Source organism: Electrona antarctica, assembly GCF_951216825.1.
Source record: "Electrona antarctica genome assembly, chromosome: 2".
NCBI classification, from domain to species: Eukaryota; Metazoa; Chordata; class Actinopteri; order Myctophiformes; family Myctophidae; genus Electrona; species Electrona antarctica.
This window is the reverse complement of record NC_136807.1, coordinates 15,036,498-15,059,884: the sequence shown is the minus strand read 5'-3', so window position 1 is coordinate 15,059,884 and position 23,387 is coordinate 15,036,498. Positions and strand designations below refer to the sequence as shown.

General features: G+C 43.6%; 1 protein-coding gene across 1 annotated transcript in view; it reads left to right on the top strand.

Annotated features, from left to right (window-relative positions):
* The first annotated feature begins 8,484 nt into the window (after positions 1-8,484).
* The window catches only part of LOC306932237 (prickle-like protein 2), a 45,778-nt gene continuing 30,875 nt past the window's right edge, over positions 8,485-23,387 (top strand). Inside the window, exons 1-2 of the mRNA XM_079513949.1 lie at positions 8,485-8,640; positions 21,310-21,423. Coding sequence (XP_079370075.1) covers positions 8,506-8,640; positions 21,310-21,423 — 249 coding nt within the window. The 5' untranslated portion in view covers positions 8,485-8,505. The remainder of the gene's footprint in view (positions 8,641-21,309; positions 21,424-23,387) is intronic.

The window sequence follows — 23,387 nt, the reverse complement described above, 5'->3', positions numbered from 1 at the left end:
CTCTTACTCTACTATACAATTATTTGAAATATTTAGTTACTATTTACATTGTAGATTTGTATTATTATTATTACAAAACATACATTAACCACTTCCCTATATACATTTGGGCCATTTGAAAATAAAGCAATACAAAGCAGTACAAGCAAAACTTGTATTTTTAGGCGTGGTGAGGCACGAGACGTAGTCAAGCCCATGAGCTATTTGAACATAGCAGATCTACAATTTTAGCTTACAACTTGTAGATCTGCAATTTTCAAAAGATTTTAAGACATTTTAGACATTTCACAAACTTGTGAAATGGGACATTCCACATAGTGAGACAGAGTGCTTTGACTTTTGGTCCTTGTCTTGAAGTATATTTTGATGCAAACATACATTTTTGTATGTATTGTATTGTATTGTATTGTAACAGGTAATTTCTACATCGAGTCATGTTTCCACCACTGAGCGTAATTGAGTCTTGATTGAGCCACATGCTAATACAGCTGCACCGCCGCTTGCACGTCTGCATATTTAATTGCTCAACGATTTGACCTCCTTTGACCCGCACTCTTTAGCAATTCATGCGTGCGCCTGCCGCAGTTCCCCCCCCCCCCCCCCTTCACTCCTCCCACCCCCGTCTCCCGGGTGTAATAGTGGAAGCGTTTGATGTTTTGAACAGTGTTTTTTTGCAGACGAGGGGCAATGCAGTGCCTAGAGGAAAAAAAACGAAATCACTATGCTTGTTTAACATGAGGAACAAATTCACTCTCTCTCTCTCTCTCTCTCTCTCTCTCACACACAAACGCGTACACAAAAATACACACGCGTGCGCTAACAAGTGGAGATTGGTGTAAAATGCTTCAAAGCACGCAGTCAGTGTGTGTTCTGAATGTATAATATTTCTGGGGATGTGTTGAATGTGGCGAAGTGTTCTGAATGTATAATATTTCAGGGGATGTGTTGAATGTGGCGAAGTGTTCTGAATGTATAATATTTCAGGGGATGTGTTGAATGTGGCGAAGTGTTCTGAATGTATAATATTTCAGGGGATGTGTTGAATGTGGCGAAGTGTTCTGAATGTATAATATTTCTGGGGATGTGTTGAATATGGCGAAGTGTTCTGAATGTATAATATTTCTGGGGATGTGTTGAATGTGGCGAAGTGTTCTGAATGTATAATATTTCTGGGGATGTGGTGAATGTGGCGAAGTGTTCTGAATGTATAATATTTCTGGGGATGTGGTGAATGTGGTGACTGTTCTGCATGGTGGGGGATAAAACAGTGAAGTCGTTAAAGACGGAGAGGACGAGATGACAGTTTTTCACCCAAAAAAATACGTATATTCTATCAATAGAGCACTGAACGTCTGACGTCACTGCCACTAGAGGGCACTATTCCCCTGGTTCACGAGGTTATTTGTTGTATTGAAATCCCCACAGGGGAATCTTAGATCGCCTCATATAAGAACTGTGTTCCAAAAAGTCAAAATGTGACGCGAAACGACACATTTCAAGCTTGCCTTGTATATCTGCCATGTTTGAAAAGTAACAGTTTTGGGCTGAGACATTACCACGGTATGCTGAGCTTTTATTTTAGCGGTCGCGCGTTCAGGTGTGATGTTTTTTATCTGAATGCTAGTTTGGGATGGCTCAGGATAGGATCTTGAAAGTATCACTGGTGAAAAAGGCATCCCCTATTTAGTTGGAAGCAGGATTATTTTTCTATTGCACTTTAGTTGAGACTAGACCTGTGCCCGTCGGCCACCTGCCTACTTGGGAACGATGCAAGTTGGGAACCAGTATATGCAATAGCAATACCCGTTGTTATAGCACCCGTTTTAACTGTCTGTCTGTGTCCCTTTTGTGCCCATACTGGATATGGAGATCTGTCTGTCTGCCCGTGTATGAAGAGTGCAAACTGTCGACTGGTTAAGAAATCAAATGGCAGGTGTGGGGTTGCGCTGGCATCAATTGGCTGAGGCAGAGGCTGGGAATTCTACAGGTGAGGGGGCTTAGGCTCATTAGGTCCACGGGCAGAACCTGAACAGGGCCGTTGTGTGGCGGTACTGGACATCCGTATATCCGACCGACTCAAGGCCAGGCACTGCACTCCCTGTGGTGGTGTGGAACTCGTATGTCAGATATGAAGTCATTGGGGCGAACAGTTCTCGAGTTACGTGGATTACAGACGTATGTACGTACACACAGAGACATGGTGAATTTATTGTAAGATATGTTTTTCTACTGCACTTTAGTCGAGATTGTGAATTGTATAGGCCGCGGTTAAAACACATTAGTGCACACCTTCACAGAAGAATCATCTCACACACACACACAATGTCTCTCTGCGTTTCTCTCCGTCTCTCTTTTCAATTCAATTCAAAGAGGCACAAGAAATTGTGTTTATGCCAAAGCTGCGAAACTAAGACAAGCAAGTACAATAACAAAATAAATAATGTGTGAACAGAGCTTTGTCGCATTGCAACTTAGATAAAAACGAACTTACCAAGTTTTGTGTCAGCAACAGCGTGAATTAACATAGGAATGACCCTGGCTGGCTAAATGCATATCACATAACACTCAACAGTCCATTGTGTGACCTGTTAATTACTGACCTGTTAATTACTGTATGTAGGCATAATCCTACTGTCAGATGCTCTCTGATGCAGTCCAAAGAAAACTGCTGGATAACAGTGGATTCATGAACTAATCTAGCCTACAGTACAGACTGAGGTGATGTCTGCAAGGTAAATGCATGACAACACTCACAACACTAAAGTAGTAAATGGAACAAAATCAATTATGACATAATTTCCGAAAGCCATGCATTGGAGGGGTTAAATCCACAGTCCACCCACCACTGGAAATAGTTACACAGTAGTAAGCAGGGATATAACAGTAAAAAGCTTTTGCAAACAAACGGCAGCAGGAGTATTTCAAGATTATTGTTTGTCACTTGGTATAAAACTTTCGTCATCCACACATAGTGAGATATACAAAGGCAGGGTTGAGGAGGAGTTGCATCTCCCATCAATCTCACACTAACACCCCCTCACTCACACTGGAGATAACATGCTGTACCGGAGAGCAGTGGTGCTGGAAGAACTACTCACATTTCTGAGGGGTGCTAGGCTCTAGCCCCTCCTATGACCAGCTTTGTGTGTTTGTGTGTGTACCAAATTGTGAAATTATTTGATTGGCTGAGCACGGAATGTGAGGTATGATGAATGAAAGTAAAAGTATCAATACTGCATTGCAGAAATACAAGTGCAAGACCGGTATTCAGAATTGTACTTAAAAAAAAAAAAGTACCAAACGTGATAGTACTTAAAATGTATATTAAATAATTTGAAAATAGCAGATCTACAAGCTCGGATCTGCTATTTTTCAAATAGCCGAAGTCTACATACTGTAGGACAGACAGACAGAAGTCTACATACTGTAGGACAGACAGACAGTCAGACTCTAGTCTACATACTGTAGGACAGACAGACAGAAGTCTACATACTGTAGGACAGACAGACAGTCAGACCCTAGTCTACATACTGTAGGACAGACAGACAGTCTACATACTGTAGGACAGACAGACAGAAGTCTACAAACTGTAGGACAGACAGACAGTCAGACCCTAGTCTACATACTGTAGGACAGACAGACAGTCAGACCCTAGTCTACATACTGTAGGACAGACAGACAGTCAGACCCTAGTCTACATACTGTAGGACAGACAGACAGTCAGACCCTAGTCTACATACTGTAGGACAGACAGACAGTCAGACCCTAGTCTACATACTGTAGGACAGACAGACAGTCTACATACTGTCTACATACTGTAGGACAGACAGACAGTCAGACCCTAGTCTACATACTGTAGGACAGACAGACAGTCTACATACTGTCTACATACTGTAGGACAGACAGACAGTCAGACCCTCACAATGTGTTGTAGAATGTGAGCTTGTCGATGGGCTATTTTCGCCGAATAGCCGAGTATAGAGTAATCATTAATTGTCACAGTGCGAGACGTTCCATGAGCCAGGACATTGTGCAGCCATAATTTGGACGTGTTTTGCATATTAGCAGAATGTCAAGGTTAATGAGGCTTCATTCCTACTACGTGCCACGGTTCAGTGTCTTTGCAACATCTCTCTCTGCATCGCTTCGGTGAAACACGGAAGTATAAGCAACGCCGTGCAGTCACTCTCTTTGCCGCCACTGTAATTTAGTCAGCGCACAAAATGTCCCAACATCAAAACTATTCCAATTGCTATTTTACCGGGCACTTAACTTTGATATTGTTCTGTTAAAATTAATTGCGCAGACACTGATTAAAAGGTGCTGTTGTAACTGATGTTTGTTTTGTTTTTGGTTAAAGCAAAATGAGTTTTGTTTAAAAAATTATATTCTGAAAGTAGCTACATTTGCACTCATTTGCACGGGATTTCCTGTATCCCGTTTCATATCAAGGTCCATTATGAATTTGGCATTTGAGTCGCGGATCACCATTTGATGAGAAGATTTTGTCCACAATTCCATGCGATATTGATGTTGGTACCATAGGAGAGATAACAGGCAAACGTTGATCAAAATAACTATTATTCTACATTCTCTAATTGTGTAGACTTTAAGTAATGCAGATGTAAGATTAAGTAATGCAGATGTTTAACAATAATTTTACTCGAGATTGTAAAATGAAACCAAATGGACCCATAAGGGTCCATTTTGTTTCAATTTACACTCTCAAGAGTTAAAGATCTATAAGGGTCCATTTGGTTACCAACTCTCCATCATTTAGCTGGGGACCACCTGGAACCCTCTCGAGGACCACTGGTAGTCCCAGGGACACTGGTTGAGAACCACTGCATTGAGATCTCTCTCCTGAAAACGTGTCACAGACTGGCCACATGTTATTAACCCATTTAGACGCGGCACTGTCATGGCAATCCCACCAATCTTGAGTCATAGTGTCAGAGTACCCGTTGTACCCATCTGTCCCTTTAATGCCCATATATGGAAATATCTGGTATCCGTCAGTCCTTGTCCCCTTTATGTCCATGGTGCCAGACCCTCCAACGCCGTCAGTCCTTGTCGCCTTTATGTCCATGGTGCCAGACCCTCCAACGCCGTCAGTCCTTGTCGCCTTTATGTCCATGGTGCCAGACCCTCCAACGCCGTCAGTCCTTGTCGCCTTTATGTCCATGGTGCCAGACCCTCCAACGCCGTCAGTCCTTGCCGTGACGTTGTGTGTGTGGCAAAGTCTTTGGACTTTTTATGACTTTTGATTCCCGCCGGGGACGCTGTGGGGGCGTGTACAAAATATTTTTCAGATAATTTCAGATAATCTGACGTTGAAGTTTGAAGTTTGGAGAACGACTGGGCAACAACACGTCCTAACAACTTGTTCTAGTGTATTTGTTCCATTCTACCAGGAACAAGTGTTAGAAAAGTTACTGAAAAACGAATATAGTGCCTATTAGTACTAGTTACTTTTTAAAAAGGTATTATTATTTTACATACAGCCAAAAGTAACTTGTTACTTATTACTTTACTTTTTTCCCCCTCGCCCCCAGTAATTGCATCTTTTGTCGGCCAAAAGTGACACACTACCCAGTTTGTTCCAGACGTAAACCGTCTGGAACCACACTTCCACATCCAATAATTCACACGCGCAGACAAGCGTTTTCATATCCGCTCTAGAGTCTATAGATCTAGACCGGATCTGCAGCCTGCAAAGCAACTCCATCCCAACACAGTCTACCATTATAAATAAACACTTATACCACCAAGGCTCGTGAAAAGTAAATGTAATATTATTACTCAAAATGTGAAAGTAACTAGTTATATAGTGGAAAAGGGCAATACGGTAATATTACTTTATGTAATTCATTTAGTATCTTTCCAACACTGCCAGCAACACGTGTGCTTGAAGCCACTGACGACAGAATGCAGCGTGCGGAACTGGATGTGACACGGTGGTCTGGTCATGAGTCATAATATACAGTCAGTCGTCCCAAGGGCGTGATGCGTGAGCAATGATAAGAAACACTGTACCCTCCTTGGGTTCTGTGTCTCACAGAACAACTGCATGTACAAGGAATAGTCATGCACGTCAGCAAGGTCAGTACAGCAACGGTAGAAACTAAGTAACTAAGTACATTTACTCAAGTGCTGTACTTAACCCATTTAGACCTGACGTCAACATTTATAAAATGTCTTCTAAATCCTGACAGTTTTCTGTCAGGATTTGCGCCACATTTTCACGATTTTTCAAAAATAGCAGACCTACACGCACCTATGAGCTTGTAGATCTGCTATTTTTCAATAGCTAAATTATAACATAATGTTTAAAACACCAAAATGGGTTCCCGCCCAAAATGGGTTAAAGGTAGGGTAAGTGATGATAGCACGATAATGCTACGATTGGCACTGCAGCAGTGTGAGATTCGTCGACTAAAACTAAAGCTCACAAAAAATGTGAGCTTGTAGATCTGCTATTATACCTGAGCTCAACCAAGCATGAAATTACTTGTCTTTAAGTTCTGCTGGATCCACTAGCCCCTCCCTAACATTTTAGTCTAGTTTTTAGTTGTTGAAATTGTCAAATATTATTATTTCGTCTCAGTTTTAGTCATCATAGATGTGTTTTTATTTAGTGTCCCTCAGTGAAAAAAAGACAAGCATTTTTCGTAATGAACACTGCTGTAAAGGAATGGTCAAGCGTGTCTCAGCAGTGGTGGAAACTAAGCAAGCACATTAATCAAGTACTGTACTTAAAGGTAGAGTATAAGTCATGGCCCCTAATATAACTCTTTGGAAAAGATTTATAGATTTATATTCTGATTGGTTGCATGACTCTCTGGCACCATATTTAAGTGTGAACCATTATGTGCTCTGTATTCCCTGATGAAGGCTTAACTGCCGAAACGTTGGATTCATTTGTCTTACCTGCATTTGTCATACCTACTGTACAGTACGTCCTAAATAAAATATTGTCACTCTGGCTATTGGCGTGTGCGGCCACTTTCTTGTTTTTTCAAGATTTCCTCTGCAGTTCTCTCCCGTGTGCCGGCACCGCTACAAGGACTTTGGTGTGCATTAGCATCTATGTACAGAGTATAAGTCATAGCACAAGAATGCTACAAATGGTACTAAAGTAGGTGTCACATGGACGTCAGAAATGTGGTCCTCCTCTACCTACCACGGGTCAAGAAGGACGAGGCTGTGTCAGGCACCCGGAACTGGTGGCAAGCAAACTGACACTGTGCATGTGGGAACCAACCCAGGGCAAAGCCAGGAAAGACAAGAGGCTTACAACCGAAATTACTACGTAGAATTGTAGATGCACTGCAGCACGGCAGCTTAGCTAACGGCACTGTAGAGCTCACCCTGATGCTAGATAGGAGCTCCGGCTCTCATCAGCATGTTCAGGAACCAGCTATATGGTTACAACTCATTTAGTTCTATACCGGGTAGAACAAAATGAGTGAATCACAAAATGTGTGCATAAATACAGCTACAGCAGTGCAGTGCCTTCTCCTGTGAAGCGTTCATGCAGTAGTGATGTGTCCAGCTGCCACTGCCAAGCAGCCTGTTCTGCCTCAGTCATATTGATCTGCATGCTCTAATGGAGGGTTTCTCCCAAAAAGAAAGTGTGTGCCGTGGCACCCTAGGGTCCAGGTGTGCCGCAGAACACTTTAATAATATTTTTGGAGGTCATCACTTCAGTTTGGTATACTTAGACCCTCTACACTTGGCAAAACGGACCTGCATTTCATTGTATTATTGTGCATTCTTTTTTTATCTAAATCAATTCTCTTCACCAAACATTGCCAATCTACAAGCTCACACCACGTTCCAACGGGACCCGTTGTGAGCTTGCAGATTGGCTATTTTTTTAGATTGTTCCACCCAGAACAACAATGAAAGTGGTTAAATAGTTATTTTACAATCTGTCCTAATCTCTCAAGTTCATCTTGTGACATTCTTACGATACTTTGCGTAGCGTAATATGACATAAATGTTAAGGTGCTATGAAGTAATAGTGTAATTCAGGGGTGCTGCGTGGATGAAAAGGTTAATTTACAGGAGTGACCTGAGCCGAAAAAAGGTTTGAGAAACACTGCTCTAATGCAGTGCTTATTTAGTATCACATCTTATTTAAAAAGGTTTTAAAAAGTTTGCAAAATGTTTGCAAACCTACTGTAGCCTGGCTGGATTTGAACTGCGTTGTTCTCTATAGCTTTGCCCATACCGTACATAAAAGTCCGGAAAAGTAACAGTTTCAGACATAGGTCTCCACCCGACGAGAGACGATATTTTAAATAATACGTCACGCTTAATCACACATATTCTTCTTATCCCTTTGCTTTCCACCAGCCTCCTGTTTGTGCTGAAGCCAGCCGGCCAGACAGACAGACAGCCATACAGCCAGCCAGCCAAGCGGACAGACACACAGACAGGCCCTGCCCGGTGTTTAGCGGCAGCGTCGAGGAGCCGGAGGACCATGTCGCGGTGAGCGCCATGCCTCTGGAGATGGAGAAGAGCGCCACCAAACACCTGATGTACGACTTCCAGAGGAACTCCACCTCTGACGACGACTCCGGCTGCGCCCTGGAGGAATACGCCTGGGTGCCCCCCGCCCTCAGCCCAGAACAGGTAGGCAGCTCACCGCCTGGGTGTCCCCCACCCCACCCCGCCCTCAGCCCAGAACAGGTAGGCTCACTGCCTTGGTGTCCCCCGCCCCGCCTCAGCCCAGGACAGGTAGGCAGCTCACTGCCTGGGTGTCCCCCACCCCACCCCGCCTCAGTCCAGAACAGGTAGGCTCACTGCCTGGGTTCCCCTCGCCCCTCGCACAGAACAGGTAGGCTCACTGCCTGGGTTCCCCTCGCCCCTCGCACAGAACAGGTAGGCTCACTGCCTGGGTGTCCCCCACCCCACCCCGCCTCAGTCCAGAACAGGTAGGCTCACTTTGAACTCTTTGAGCTTCTCTTCTTCCCAGTTAATATAGTTAATAATAATTAATAATATAAGTCCTGCCCCATGAAGCAGGATCTAACTATTTCCATATGGTGACTTCGGTTCCAACAGCCGATATAGAGCCAACATGAGGTCTGTCATCTAGCCAACAGGAGGCCCATTTAACTAATTCACTGCCAGAGTAAATCAATTATTCACCCCCTGATGGCAATTTTCAGTTTTCTTCCACTCACAACTTTTCTGTCTCCGAACTGTTCAAAACAACCAATGAAGGACAAGTACTTCAAAAACCGAGTCCAATGATGTGAATAGTATGTGAATGAGTAACCGTGTACCAAAGTTTAAATAGCACATTACAGGACCAGGTACTAGAAAGGTGCGCTTTTCTGAGCGCAGATCTCTGCCGGGCCGGGTTGTTTACCCAGGTGGGAAATAGAGTTTGTTAGGTAGATAGTTATTTTTAAGGAACTGAAAAAGAAAATGGGCGGTTTTGTCACGATGACAAATCCAGGGTTTCGTGACTGTAGACCAATAGGTGAAGAGGCATGTTAATGAATGTCACCATGAGGCCGATTTGAAGAATGGGACAGGTTCTTCCTGAGTCTACTGGGAGTGTACACATGTGCAAGGTTTCACAGCGATCAGTCCAGTGGTGGTGAGATGAGCTGTTCAGAGATGGACGGCTGTGGCTCAGGAGGTAGAGCAGGTCGTCCAATGATCCATGGGTCGGCGGTTCGAATCCCGGCTCCTCCTGTCTACATGTCGAAGTGTCCTTGGGCAAGACACTGAACCCCAAATTGCTCCTGATGTGCTGGTTGGTACCTTGCATGGCTTCCGCCGCAATCGGTGTATGAATGTGTGTGTGAATGGGTGAATGTAATGCACAATCTATGTAAAGCGCCTTGGATAAAGGCGCTATATAAATGCACCATTTACCATTTATATTTATGTACAGATGCAACCGCATGGCTTCTATGTGGATCTCTGCTCTCATGGTGATGTCATATTGATGATGTCATGGTGTAGAGTAGACAAACCGACGGCCTGTGAAAATCTGCATTTCTAGCCTTGCACCACCACAGTTTATATTGTGTGTGATGATGACAGACTAGTTAGCCTACATAACAAGGTGTGAATTGTCATTTGACTTTCACTTAGTCTCAGTGCGAATTCTAGGATTTTGACCCAAAGTTGTGTCCTGAGAGACAGCAAGAAGGAGTTAGGGGAGACACAAAGAAGGGGGAGAGATTTATATATTATGAAAGACATATTGTCCAACCCCAACAGAGGAAGGAACCTATAACTGATCGCCATCACAATCCATTTAGAGCTGCAATCGATGATGGAAGGAAGGAACGAGCCCCAATATTTCCCGACTCGGGTCTCCAGTTGTGAGTGTCTATATGCCTCTGCCTGCACCTTCCTCCATGGACACGTGAAGAGGAGCCACAACGACCTTGACTGCCAAACACTGAGGAATGAAGAGACGCCTTCAGCAGCCTGTCAGCAAATAAACTGCTCTGTAACCAGCCAGAAACAAGGAGACACAGATGAACCAAAATCTCACAGTCATCAACCGTTCACCAAGAACGTAGCTCTGGTGGGAGAAGTAAAGACACATCAGCCGAGATACAAGGGAAAGAAAACCCACATCTGTAAACAGTGTGACAAGAGTTTCAGTAGGTTAGGTCTGAAGTCACACCGGCGTATCCACACGGGAGAAAAACCTTTCCATTGTAAACAATGTGACAAGAGTTTCACTTTATCAAGTTCCCTGACAACACACCAGCATATCCACACTGGAGAAAAACCTTTCCACTGTCAACAATGTGACAAACGTTTCACTGTATCAAGTACCCTGATTACACACCAGCGTATCCATACAGGAGAAAAACCATACCACTGTAAACAATGTGACAAACGTTTCACTGTATCAAGTAATCTGAAGAAACACCAGCATATCCACACTGGAGAAAAAACTGACCATTGTAAACAGTGTGACAAGAGTTTCAATGTGTTAAATGACCTGAAGACACACCAATGTATCCAGACTTGGGAAAAGCATCTCATCTCTCAAGACGGATTCAGAGCTCCGCAGCTGAATCTGGCCGCAACTCCCGTTGCAAGGTGTAGAGTTTGTTTTCAGTTGGAACGTAAACAAAGACGCACCACCGGAAGTGGAGGGCTGAAGAGAGTTAACAGGAAGACATCCGGTCCACTTTTCTTGCAGATGGGTTCCCAGATTGAGATGAGATGTATGAGGCCAACATCAGACGCTCTTAATCCAGAGCGATTTACAATAAGCAAGAACAAAAATCATGATAATACTTCAAATAGTCATCATGAATCAGGCGTAAGCTAAGAACCTAACAGTGGAATATCTATATAATGAAACTTTGCGTACACACTATGTACTATGTCTACATAAAATGCTATTTAAGTTACATAAATTGAGCCTGCATACGCCTGTAAGGTCGTCGAGGCCATCACCAAATGCATTTTTGAGTGGCGCTAGCCCCTCCTATGCACAGCCTTGTGTGTCTGTGTGTATGAGCACGGAATGTGCTCAGCTGATTGGCTGAGCACGGAATGTGATGTATGATGATGTATGATGATAAGAGTGCGCCTCACTTCACAAAAGTGTGACTTTTATTTATTTTTGGAAATGTAGGTTCCACAAAGAGATTCCAGACTAATATCTACGCAGTGATATTAGTCTAGTTACGATATTAGGCTATAGTTACAAGTGTGTGCGTCAGGGAAGAGTTGAACCCAAGTGCAGAAACAACCCCAACTGATTATACAACGTATATTTTTAGAGCAACATAATAACGGCCATACTTCAAAGTGGAGTGAGCCACGCAGGTTCAAAACCCTGACACAGGCCAGGCAGACCAGACCAGACCACACATCCACGGGAGCAGGCAGAAAGCCAATAATCCACACAGAAAGCCAGAAGGTCAAAGGCACTCGTCACAACATGGAGACAGAACTCCACACAGGAAACAAGACAGAGATGACTCAGAAAACACACCGACACAAGGCTGCATGTAGGCCAGTGTTTCTCTCTCAGGTCACCCCTGTAAATAACTTTTCCATCCAAGGCACTCCTAGATCAGTGAAATCACTGATCATTGAAATAACAATTTACGGTACGTAATTATGCAAATCTTTCCCCCTAATATGATACAGTATATCACGGAAGGAAACTTGAGAATATCAGTTTCCATTATAGGACAAACTGAAAATAACTTAATATACATACGTTTAACCACTTAAACCCCACCACAAATAGCAGATATACAAGCATTGTGAGCTTGTAGATCTGTTATTTTTTGGGTGACGAGAGTTGGTGTAGATGGAAAAAGAACTCAAGTGCAGTGCAACTCAGGAGTCAGTGGTTCTCAACCAGTGGTCCGGGGACCACCGGTGTTCCGTGAGGGGGTTCCAGGTGGTCCCCATGAAGCTAAATGGAGAGTTGGTAACCAAATAGACATTTATAGATATTTAACTCTTGAGGTAACTACACTCTCAAGTGAAATTATTGTTAAACATCTGCATTACTCAATTTGCAAGACAGTCTGCACAAATTGCATTTTACTGTATTAACACTGTATGTCCTACATCTGCCTGTCATATGGTACCGCATCAATATAGCATATAATTGTGGACAAAATCTTATCCAACGATAACATTCTAAGTCTCTGGTCTGAAAGGCTAACTGTCATTAAATGGTGGTCCGTGGCTCAAATGCTGAATAATAATGGACCTTGATATGAAGTGTTGAAAACCACTGGTCTAAGTGATTAAAACGGAAGTGATGTTGATCAATTCCAAATATTATCAAAGTATCAAAGTAGTAAGTAAGGCACCCGTGGACACTACATGAGAAACCCTGCTATAGGGAGCCAAGACGGGTAGGCCTACACACTGTAACATTCACCGTACCTGTGTACCAACTGGCAAGTTAGAAATCAGACTTGTTATGACATCCGTGTTGTTGGTAATGACGCAAGCTGGCGTATGTACCCATTTTGAGCATGTTGTTGGGTTGGCTTTAATACATTCTTTTCTCCACTACAATTATTTGACAGCTTTATGTTACTGGGTTACTTTGCAGTTTCACAAAAACATATATATTCTTTTGAGGGGTGCTAGCGCCTCCTATATACAGGTTTAATGTTTGTTTTTAGTTCAATGTTTGTTTTAAAAATCCCAACACGAGTTAGACTTTAATTAGCTGCTTTTGCTGTTCATTTGTTCATTTGTTGATTAAATTGCCAGTATATTTAGTCTTAGTTTTATTAACTGTAGCTTAGTTTTTATTACGTTTTTAGGGACGCTAGCAGCAGACCCTCTAATGTATGGCTCTTGAAGATTACATCATATGGGAGCCAAGTCTATGGGAGTTTGTGTAGAGCACTTATGACGTAAATCGTTCGCCAGCCAAGTCTATGGACTTTAATGTTTGTTTAGGGCACTTAATGACGACGTAAGACGCCATGTGGCCGATATGAATACACTTCACATGAGTGTGATTTTTATTTAGTTCTCCTCAGTGTAAAAAACACGACGAACATTTTTTCGTCATAGTTTTTGTAACTGCTCCTAAACCATCTTCATCTGGTGCAGAATAAGACAACGTTCCAACTGATATCACAAGGGCTTTTTTATTTATCCCAAGCGACAACGTGAAAAACTGCAAATAAATCACACAAACAAATAATATTTAACACAATGAATTATTACCATGAAATATGAATGTCCTTGTCAGTCAGTCATGCGCAGTCTTTTTGAAGTATCCATGAATTGTCCATGTTCACAATTAAATGTCCACATGTCAAACAAACACAAAACACGATAGAATGACAATATAACTTGTACAGACACAAACAAAACAACTGGGTACATACTGTATGCGCCTTCTACACAGACTTAGGAGTTCAGTTAAGTTCTTGTTACTTTTCGTCTCCACCAGGCCGAAGGCATGGGGAGAGAGTATGTTTTGCACTCCGTCCGTCCGTCCGTCCGTGTGTCCGTGTGTGTGTGTCCGTCCGTCCTTCCGTCTGTGAACAGCTAATCTCCGGCACCGTTAACCCGGTCGATGCCAAATTTTGCACACACACTCCCTGGATGCCAACGATGAACCTCTGCCCCAAAATTTCCAGAACGGCCGGTTATAGCGCCACCAGGAGGCCGCTTTGTGCAAAACAAGTTTTTGGACAGTACACCTACAGATTCTGTCCAAACATCACGCAAATTGGTACACAGTCTCTCTAGAGCCATTCAACGAAACGGGTCTTCCAGATTTCTCAGACTCCATCCTGATTGGCTAAGATTGGCTTCCAAAGTTCGCAGGAGTGCTCAGTTTCAAACAAAATGCTGCAAATCATAAACACATTGTGTGATTTCCGTGAAATTGTGCACACACATTCCCACTAGGCCGAGGAAGAAATGCCACATGAACATTTTCAACTCAGCCTCATGGTGGCGCTATAACTGGCCGAAAAGTGTTTTTACCTCTAACTGCACGGATCTGTGGATAACTTTGTATGCCAACTCCCTAGAGGCCAAGGAAAAACCATCTGCATCTGCTCTTTATAGCGCCACCAGGAGGCCGACTAGTGTAAAACCCATTTTCTAATTACTCCTTCAGATTTTATCCAAATTTCACGCAAATCGCTCCTAAACATTTTGCCAAACATCACACACACACACTCCTATCCTCCTGGTGGAGACCTGTGCCCAGAAGGGCACTTTTTCTAGTTTATATTATCTTTTGTGGAGACTATCTGACATGAAAAGAGCTCCTCTCTTCACCTCTGCTCCGTTTGTTCTGCCCAAGCATGCCAAAACAAGGTGATTGAAATGAGGTGATTAGCTGATAAGGTGAGCCTAATACAACCTGCCCATGAAACAGACCACAAATACAGAGCACAGTATATGGCACTGTCACCATGTGTATATACTGTAACTGTACCATACAAATACCACAAAAATACAGTTTGTTACCCAAAAGAAAAATACATTCACAATATTCATATTTTCAGAAAAATAAGCAAAATGAAATATTACAGCATACCCATAACTGGGACAGCTACAGTTTTAATCGACGAAATCAACCCTGATGCGCGGAGCCGGTATAGGAAAGAACAAAGGGCTTCTTTTTTTGTTTTAGGGATCAGACGTTCGAAGCGGAGGGAGCAAACAGAATAAGTCAGTCAGACATTTTTCATGGAGGAATAATTGCAGGGACGCTGCACAGCTGTCACTGTCTGTGTGCAGGGACCAAGGTCACAGTCTAGCCCACTTAGGCCTGAGGACGCAGCATCTGTGTCACCTCATAGCATTTAACCACTTTAACCAGTATTTATAATTAAACTTTAGCTGTTGAAAAATAGCAGATCTACAAGCTCATGAGCTTGAAGATCTGCTATTCTTGGAAAAATCATGAAAATGTAGTGCAAATCTTTGAATATATATTCGTTCACAGCAAACGTTTTTTTTTTAAGTCATATCTTTGCTTCTGGGGGGAAGGGGGTCCCTGGAACAAGATATTTTCAGATGGGGGTGCGGCAGCAATTACATATAATTTTGGGGGGTCCTTGACATGAAATAGTTTGAGAACCAATGATATAGAAACATGAGGTTTTTCAGAAGACATTTAGTGGAATCTGGTCTCAGGTCTTTGTGAGTTAGCAGGGTGACAGCCGTGACTGCACCGCCAAACACAATGACTAATTAGTGCTCTGCGTCGTCTGCATCCCTGATTCAACCAGGAAGCACACAGTCGCTGTCTGGCGGGCGGAGACCTCTTACCTCCAAATTCTTACTTTTTGTATTTTTCTGTTGTTGGAAATTAAGTAATGTCCCTTCTTGATCACAGTGGTGTAAAGTCACTAAGTACATTTACTTATAATTACTGTATTTGTACTTGAATTTCTGCGATTTCCAATACTTTTTACTTGCACTCCACTAGATCTCGGATCTAAATATTGTACTTTTACTACAATTATTTTAAAACTTTAGTTATTAGTTACTTAGTAGATTTTGATTATTATTACAAAACATTTAACCCATTTTGGGCGGGAACCCCTTTTGGTGTTTCAAGCATTCTGTTATACTTTAGCTATTGAAAAATAGCAGATCTACAAGCTCATAGCGCGCCACTCGGTGGCACGCTATGAGCTTGTAGGTCTGCTATTTTTGAAAAATCGTAAAAATGCGGCACAAATCTTTGAATAGGTATATATTCTTTCAGAGCGAACGTTTTTTTTATTTCGACGTCAGGCCTAAATGGGTTAATCTCCTTGAATTCATTTTTTTGGCGCATTCCTAAGTCAACAATTTGTTGACGGGGTGGCTCAACTGAGTATCCTCCGCCGGTCATCAAATCATTGGACTGTTTGGCCTGTTTTCACTGTTGCTACACTTAAAAATATAAAATAAGATATGTGAACCCATAGTGATATTCATAGACATGTAGGCATTTTGCATTAAAAAACATTAGGCATGACATTATTTTTAATGACAAAATGGGTTAAATGAATCAAATTTTACCCATTGTTATATAATGCATTTACTTTTCGGGCATGTGCATAGGCACGACCTTTGGGCAAGTAGAACATGACCTGTACTTGCCCGACGGGCAAGTGCCTCTGAGACCTTATGCCTCTTTTACACGGCGACCATCTCCAGATAAATCGTCAAAGTCCCGTTGCGTTCTCATTTTGTATTGACCCTTTACACGAGAACGCACACTTTATGAAAACGCTATAATGTCGCTAGGTGGCGGTAACGGGCTGCCAAATAGACCAGTCACCCACGTACAAGAAGAAGAACCCCTTCACGCAATCCTATCGGGGTTTTGCTTCCAGAACACAACGTGGTTGTGGCCGTCGCTCGCTGCCTGCTTTCTACTAACGCATCGAGGTGACAGACAGGCTGTCAGGCAGCCCAGAGCATGCAGGCAGAGCGCGCCACGGGATGGTTATATATTTTATAATACATACATACATAAACTAAGGCTTGTTCAGGAACTCCATTATATCATATATGGCTCTGCATCAATGTAATAAACATATGCGCTGTGAGCCAACGTGAGCCACGATGTCATAAGTTTTACGGATTCACTGTTTTGCCTGTTTACACGGAGAAGGGATAAAACGGTGTTCTCAAAGATTTCCACTCTGGGAGGTGGTTTCACTTTGTTGCGTTTTCACCTCCTGAAAACACCTTTCTCGTCTAAAGGGACCCCAGCAAACGATACTTTATTTTGCCGTTTTCTATGAACACCATTCTCGTGTAAAGACCACCTCTGAGTGTCTGTCAACCCCTGTAATACAGTGTAATGCAGCCAGCCTCCAGGGCATACAGTTTTTTTCATATAGTAGTAAGTATGCCAGCAGCAGATGATAACAGTCCTTTTCTCCAGTCGGCCATTCTTACAACATGCTGCTGCGATAGCACAGTACTTAAGTGAATGTATTTAGTTACTTTCCACCACTGGTTCTTTGCGCAGAATCATATCTGTTGTGCCGCCCATTAATTACGTCTCTTGCTTTGAAGTTGCCGATTTTGATGTTCTTTTTGTTGCTGTAACATCAGTGACATTAAATGGAACTAATTCAATCCTATTAAGTTAATAGAACTTTAAAATACATGGCAGACAAAACTATACGATGGTTGTGCCAGTTATGCTGTGATTGAGCTTTGGCTCAATATGATTGATATGATTGAGTTTGGGCTTTGCTTAGGGAATGAGTCAGCACAAAGTTGAGCTTTGCTGTGTCAGTTTTGTCTTTAGTGACTCGGGCCGAAACCAGCAGTGGTTTCCTTAGCGGACCATATTCTATCGATGCATTTGTAAAGTAATCAAGAAGTGTGACTTTTCGATCATATGTTGATGAGATGAGATGTACTTTATTATTCCCACAGGGAAATTGATACGTTACAGCAGCATAATGTAAAAAAACAAACAGACAAACAGAAAACACATTGGACACAACTGGACATAATCACAACAAGACCAAAGACTGCAGACACAGGACCATAAGCATTGGGGGAGAAAGTTCTTATGTGTTGTATAATAATAATAATAATAATACATTTTATTTATATAGCGCCTTTCAGGTCACCCAAGGTCGCCTAACAAAACAGAAAAGAAATACAATATAATAAAGCAAGTTTAAAATAAACACAAAGGCCTGCAGCAGACCTTTACTCAAGGTGAGCATAGGCTTGTCTGAATAGGTGAGTTTTGAGGTGGGATTTGAAGGTGGGGAGTGAGTCCATGTTTCGAATGTCAGGGGGAAGGCTGTTCCAGAGGCGAGGGGCAGAGCGGCTGAAAGCTCTACCCCCCATGGTGGACAAACGAGCTGGGGGAACAGTGAGGTTGGTGGAGGAGGCAGACCTGAGTGCCCGGGTGGGAGTGTTGATATGGATGAGATCAGACAGGTATGGGGGGGAGAGGTTATGGATGGCATTGAATGTGTTGAGGAGGATCTTGAAGTCTATGCGGTATTTGATGGGTAGCCAGTGGAGTTGGTGCAGAACGGGGGTGATGTGGGAGATGGCAGGGGTTTTGGTGATGATGCGGGCTGCAGCGTTCTGGACCAGTTGGATTTTATGGAGGAGTTTGTGGGGGAGACCGAAGAGAAGGGAGTTACAGTAATCGAGGCGGGAGGCGACCAGAGAATGGACTAGGATGGCAGTGTTGTTGGAGGTGAGTGAAGGGCGGAGGCGGTTGATGTTGCGAAGGTGAAAGTAGGCTGACCGGATGGTGTTATTGATGTGGGTATGAAATGATAGGGTGCTGTCGAGGACGACACCCAGACTCTTGACCTGGGGGGAAGGGGAAACCGAGGAGTTGTCTATGGTGAGTGTAAAACTGGGCTGCTTGGTGAGTGAGGATTTGGTGCCAATGAGGGTTAACTCGGTTTTATTGCCATTTAGTTTGAGGAGGGATGAGGTGAACCAGTCTTTAATTTCGTGAAGACAGGCACAGAGGGAGGGTGGTGGGAGGGTGGAGGTAGGTGTGGAGGAGACATAGAGCTGGGTGTCGTCCGCGTAACAGTGGAAATTGATGTTGTTCTGTATAGTCTGATGGCGGTTGGCAGAAAGGAGAGTCTATACCGCTCTGTGTTCATTCTCGGAGGGAGGGTGAGCCTGCGACTAAAGGTGCTCATTCTGTCCTGTAAGTCACCATAGAGTGGATGAGAGGGGTTAGCCAGCATGGAGATCAGTTTGTCCCTGATTCTCCTCTCTGCGACTGATTGACTGCAGCCCCTCCATCCTGAGGCCCACCACAGAACTGGCCTTCTTTGTGATCTTGTTGAGCTTGTTCAGCTCCCAGGCCTTAATACCCCCACCCCAGCATACCACTGCATAAAATAGAACGCTGGCTACAACGGACTGATAAAACATTCTCAGTAGCCTGCTACACACATTGAAGGACTTGAGCCTCCTCAGGAGGTACAGTCTGCTCTGTCCCTTTTTGTAGACAGCCTCCTTGTTGTCTCTCCAATGCAGGTGTTTGTTCAGGTGGACACCGAGGAACTTGTAGGAGTCCACAATTTCAACCTCTTCCCCCTGGATGGTGATGGGTACTGGGATCGTCCTTTTGCTCCGCCTCGTGTCTATCACCAGCTCTTTGGTCTTCTTGATGTTGAGATGGTGATTTTGTTCAGCCCAGCTGAGGAAGTTCTCCACCACACCTCTGTACTCTGTGTCATTGTCCTCAGTGATACAACCCACAATGGAGGAGTCATCTGAGAACGTCTGTAGATGGCATGTTCCGGTCATGAAGCTGAAGTCAGAAGTGTAGATGGTGAACAGGAAGGGTGACGGAACAGTTCCCTGCGGGTACTCCGGTGCTTCCCATTACCACGTCGGACTGGCAGCCTTGTAGCCGGCCACCAGGTTGTGGTCTATATGCATTGTTGTTAGTTTCTCAGCCAGCAGAGGGGGCCGGATGGTGTTGAACGCATGTAGATGATGGCATCCTCCACTCCAACTTTGGCCCGGTAGGTAAACTGTAGAGGGTCCAGGGAGTCACTCACCAAAGGGCGTAGGTGCTGCAGAACTAGTCTCTCAAAGGTCTTCATGTTGTTTTATATAGCAGCTAATCGATATGAAAATGTGTTTTATTTTATTGACTAAATTGTCTGATTAACCACAACCCCACCACAAAAAGAAGTGTATTACTGTATGTACACCACACACACACACACACACACACACACACACACACACACACACACACACACACACACACACACACACACACACACACACACACACACACACACACACACACACACACACACACACACACACACACACACACACACACACACACACACACACACACACACACACACACACACAGTGGATCTGTGAGACTGAGTGCTGAGTTCAGTTCTCATGGGGGTCAGTGAAGGAGTGTGAGACAGAGTGCTGAGTTCAGTTCTCATGGGGGTCAGTGAGGGAGTGTGGCGGTGCATCTCATGGGGGCCAGGTAGAGGGTGTAGCGGGCGGTGCACTTTGGTACAAAGGACTGTCCAGGTGGCTTTACTCTGTGACGTGATGTTCTGGAGGGGATGAAGTGGCTCAGTGGCCATTTCATGCTCCGCTAGCTCTTCCTATAGAGACCGGGATGAGAGGGATTCACCAGCATAGCCATCCACCTACAGATGTGTCATTTCAACTCTTCACACTATCCTGATGTTTTCCTGAAGGTTTTCTTAAAATGCATGTTTTCTCTGCAGGTTTTATTCACTGATTAGCCTTGCCAATTCTGCTGCTTTGCCACTAAAAAAAGAAGTGTCACTCCTCGAGACTTCCAGCGAGTCTAAACACCTTGGCAAAAGCCCCACTTTCACTGACAATGTTCTGACACTCTACTGAACTGCCAATGGCACTATCCAGCTACTGTAGCCATCTATCTCCTCAGCCTCCCCTTTACAGATTTTCTGTTTTACACACCTTTATAATGATCTTTTTTTTTATCATAATACTGAATGTCAGCCTCCAGGTTTTCTTCACCGATTTACTACAACAATATGGCATATTGTGAGTCTTAGTGGTTCTCATTTTATTTGCAAGGACCCCCATAACTCTGAGAGTGTACAAATGAAACCAAATGCATTTGAATACTCTCAGAGTTACAGACCTATATGGTCATTCAAGGCTATATCTTTATGTGTTTCTGGTAATATTATTGCCCGCTCATTATGTCAGTGGCAAAAATGTCCACCACAAGCCAGTATGGCGATGACGCCCGCTACAGTTCCCTGACTGAAGACGGTTTCGGTCTGACAGCTGCTCTGCCTCTATGTTGTGTTTTAGGTCCATCAGTACTACAGTTCCCTGCCTGAAGACAAGGTTCCATATGTCAACAGTCCTGGAGAACAGTATCGCATCAAGCAACTTCTGCACCAGCTGCCACCACATGACAATGAGGTATACCACACTGCCACACACCCTAAAACTCAATTAACTGACATAATTATCTCAATTCGTGGGGTTCCTAGGAAGTCACTAATGATGTCCCAATTGTTTTACTGTTGGGTTTGCATAATTAGCTAATTATTCACCCACAACAGCACATGGCTATACCTTTGCTTCTAGTTAACTAATGGCTCGTACACACTGCCCGATATTTGCTCCGATTATGCTGTCGGGGAGCATTTTTGGCGTTTTGCTCGCCGTGTGTGAAAGGAGCTGCGAGAAGATCCAGCACCGATAAAAGCGCTCGCCGACGGCTGCCCGACCATTTCGTCGGTAAATCCCTGTGTCGTACATATTGGTAGCCTATATTAGCCCAATATTGCCGTTACGCATTTCACTTGAATAATGTTGATAAAACTGCATCGGAATCAACAGTGCAGAGCAAACTTTTGGACCTTGTGTGTGTGTGTGTGTGTGTGTGTGTGTGTGTGTGTAGAAAGACAGAGTTATTTAATGAAACTCAAGATTATAACGACCTGTCTCGCTATAGCGCTATCACAAACATGTCGCCCTGTGTAGCCTGGCTATTCCTGTGTGTGACGCAGAGAGAGAGAGAGAGAGAGAGAGAGAGAGAGAGAGAGAGAGAGAGAGAGATGAGAGAGAGAGATGCGCCCTGTGTGGGTCTCGCGCTTGTATCACGGCATCCTGCACGTGCATGTCAAAATGATTTGGAATAAAAAAACGAATTATGTAGCCGCTGCCTATATGTATCGGGTCTGGATCGCATCTTGGTCTTCAACCAGCCAAAATTCTCACATGTCTCCCCCCTGCTCCGCTCCCTCCACTGGCTTCCGGTCGCTGCCCGCACAGAATACAAAACTCTGATGCTGGCATTCAAAGCAACCAAAGGTATGGCTCCCCCATATCTTGCAAGTATGATTGAACCCTACAAACCCTCCCGCGCACTCAGATCAGCCAATGCAGGGAAGCTGGAAGTACCCTCACTAAAAACGCTGGGACAACGCTCCACACGTCCCAAACTCTTCTCCCTTCTGGCTCCAAAACTGTGGAATGCACTTCCCGTATAGATAGATAGATAGAATACTTTATTGGCAGTTTAAGAAAAATTACAGAAAATGACATCATTTTAAAAAACGCCAAATGGATTTAGTCACAAAAAAGCCTTCGCTTGTTTCCATTGTGGTCCACTTTGTAACATGAAACTATACACAAACATACTGTACAAACAAAACAACCATGGAACATATAATAAATAATCCTTATATATAAGGCTGGGAGCTATATACATAGGACAAGAGGTACCCTGAGAGAATAGTCCAGAGCATGGGAGATGGGCTATCCAGGGTCGGAAGCTAACTATGACCAGTTAGTGTGTAGATGGAGCCATGATTTCAGGTTTTTCCTAAATCTTGCAATAGAATTTAGTGATTTCAGGGCTGGAGGGAGTGCATTCCACAGAGTAGTGGCTGCGTAGTAAAAAGCATTTTTGGCATTTAAAACAAGATGGCCGACGGGTGTGAGTAGGCTGTAGAGAGGCTCCTGCTCGGGAAATTGGGAAACCTATGGTTTTTCTTTCTGTGATATGTGAATTATAGTCCATGTTACATCACTAAAAGAACCATGCAGGCCTTTTATTAGGTCATTGTTTCAACAATTGGACTATTCGCACGTTTTGAATGAACGTCTCCACGCAATGGCGGAGTAGGCCGTCTACCAAACAATTCTAACTATGACAACGCAAACCCGCAACCAAAAAGACAAAAAAGGTATGGAGCGACTACAAGAACTGATGGAGCAAGTGGCTGAATCAAATAAACATCTCGCTGAGCAGGTCGCTATACTGTCGGTAAAGGTTGACAAAATAGACCTGCTTACGGGAAAGATTGACACGATGGAGAAAAAGATTGGCTGCCTGGACAATACAATGGAGAAGGCAGGGGCAGACCTGCACGACC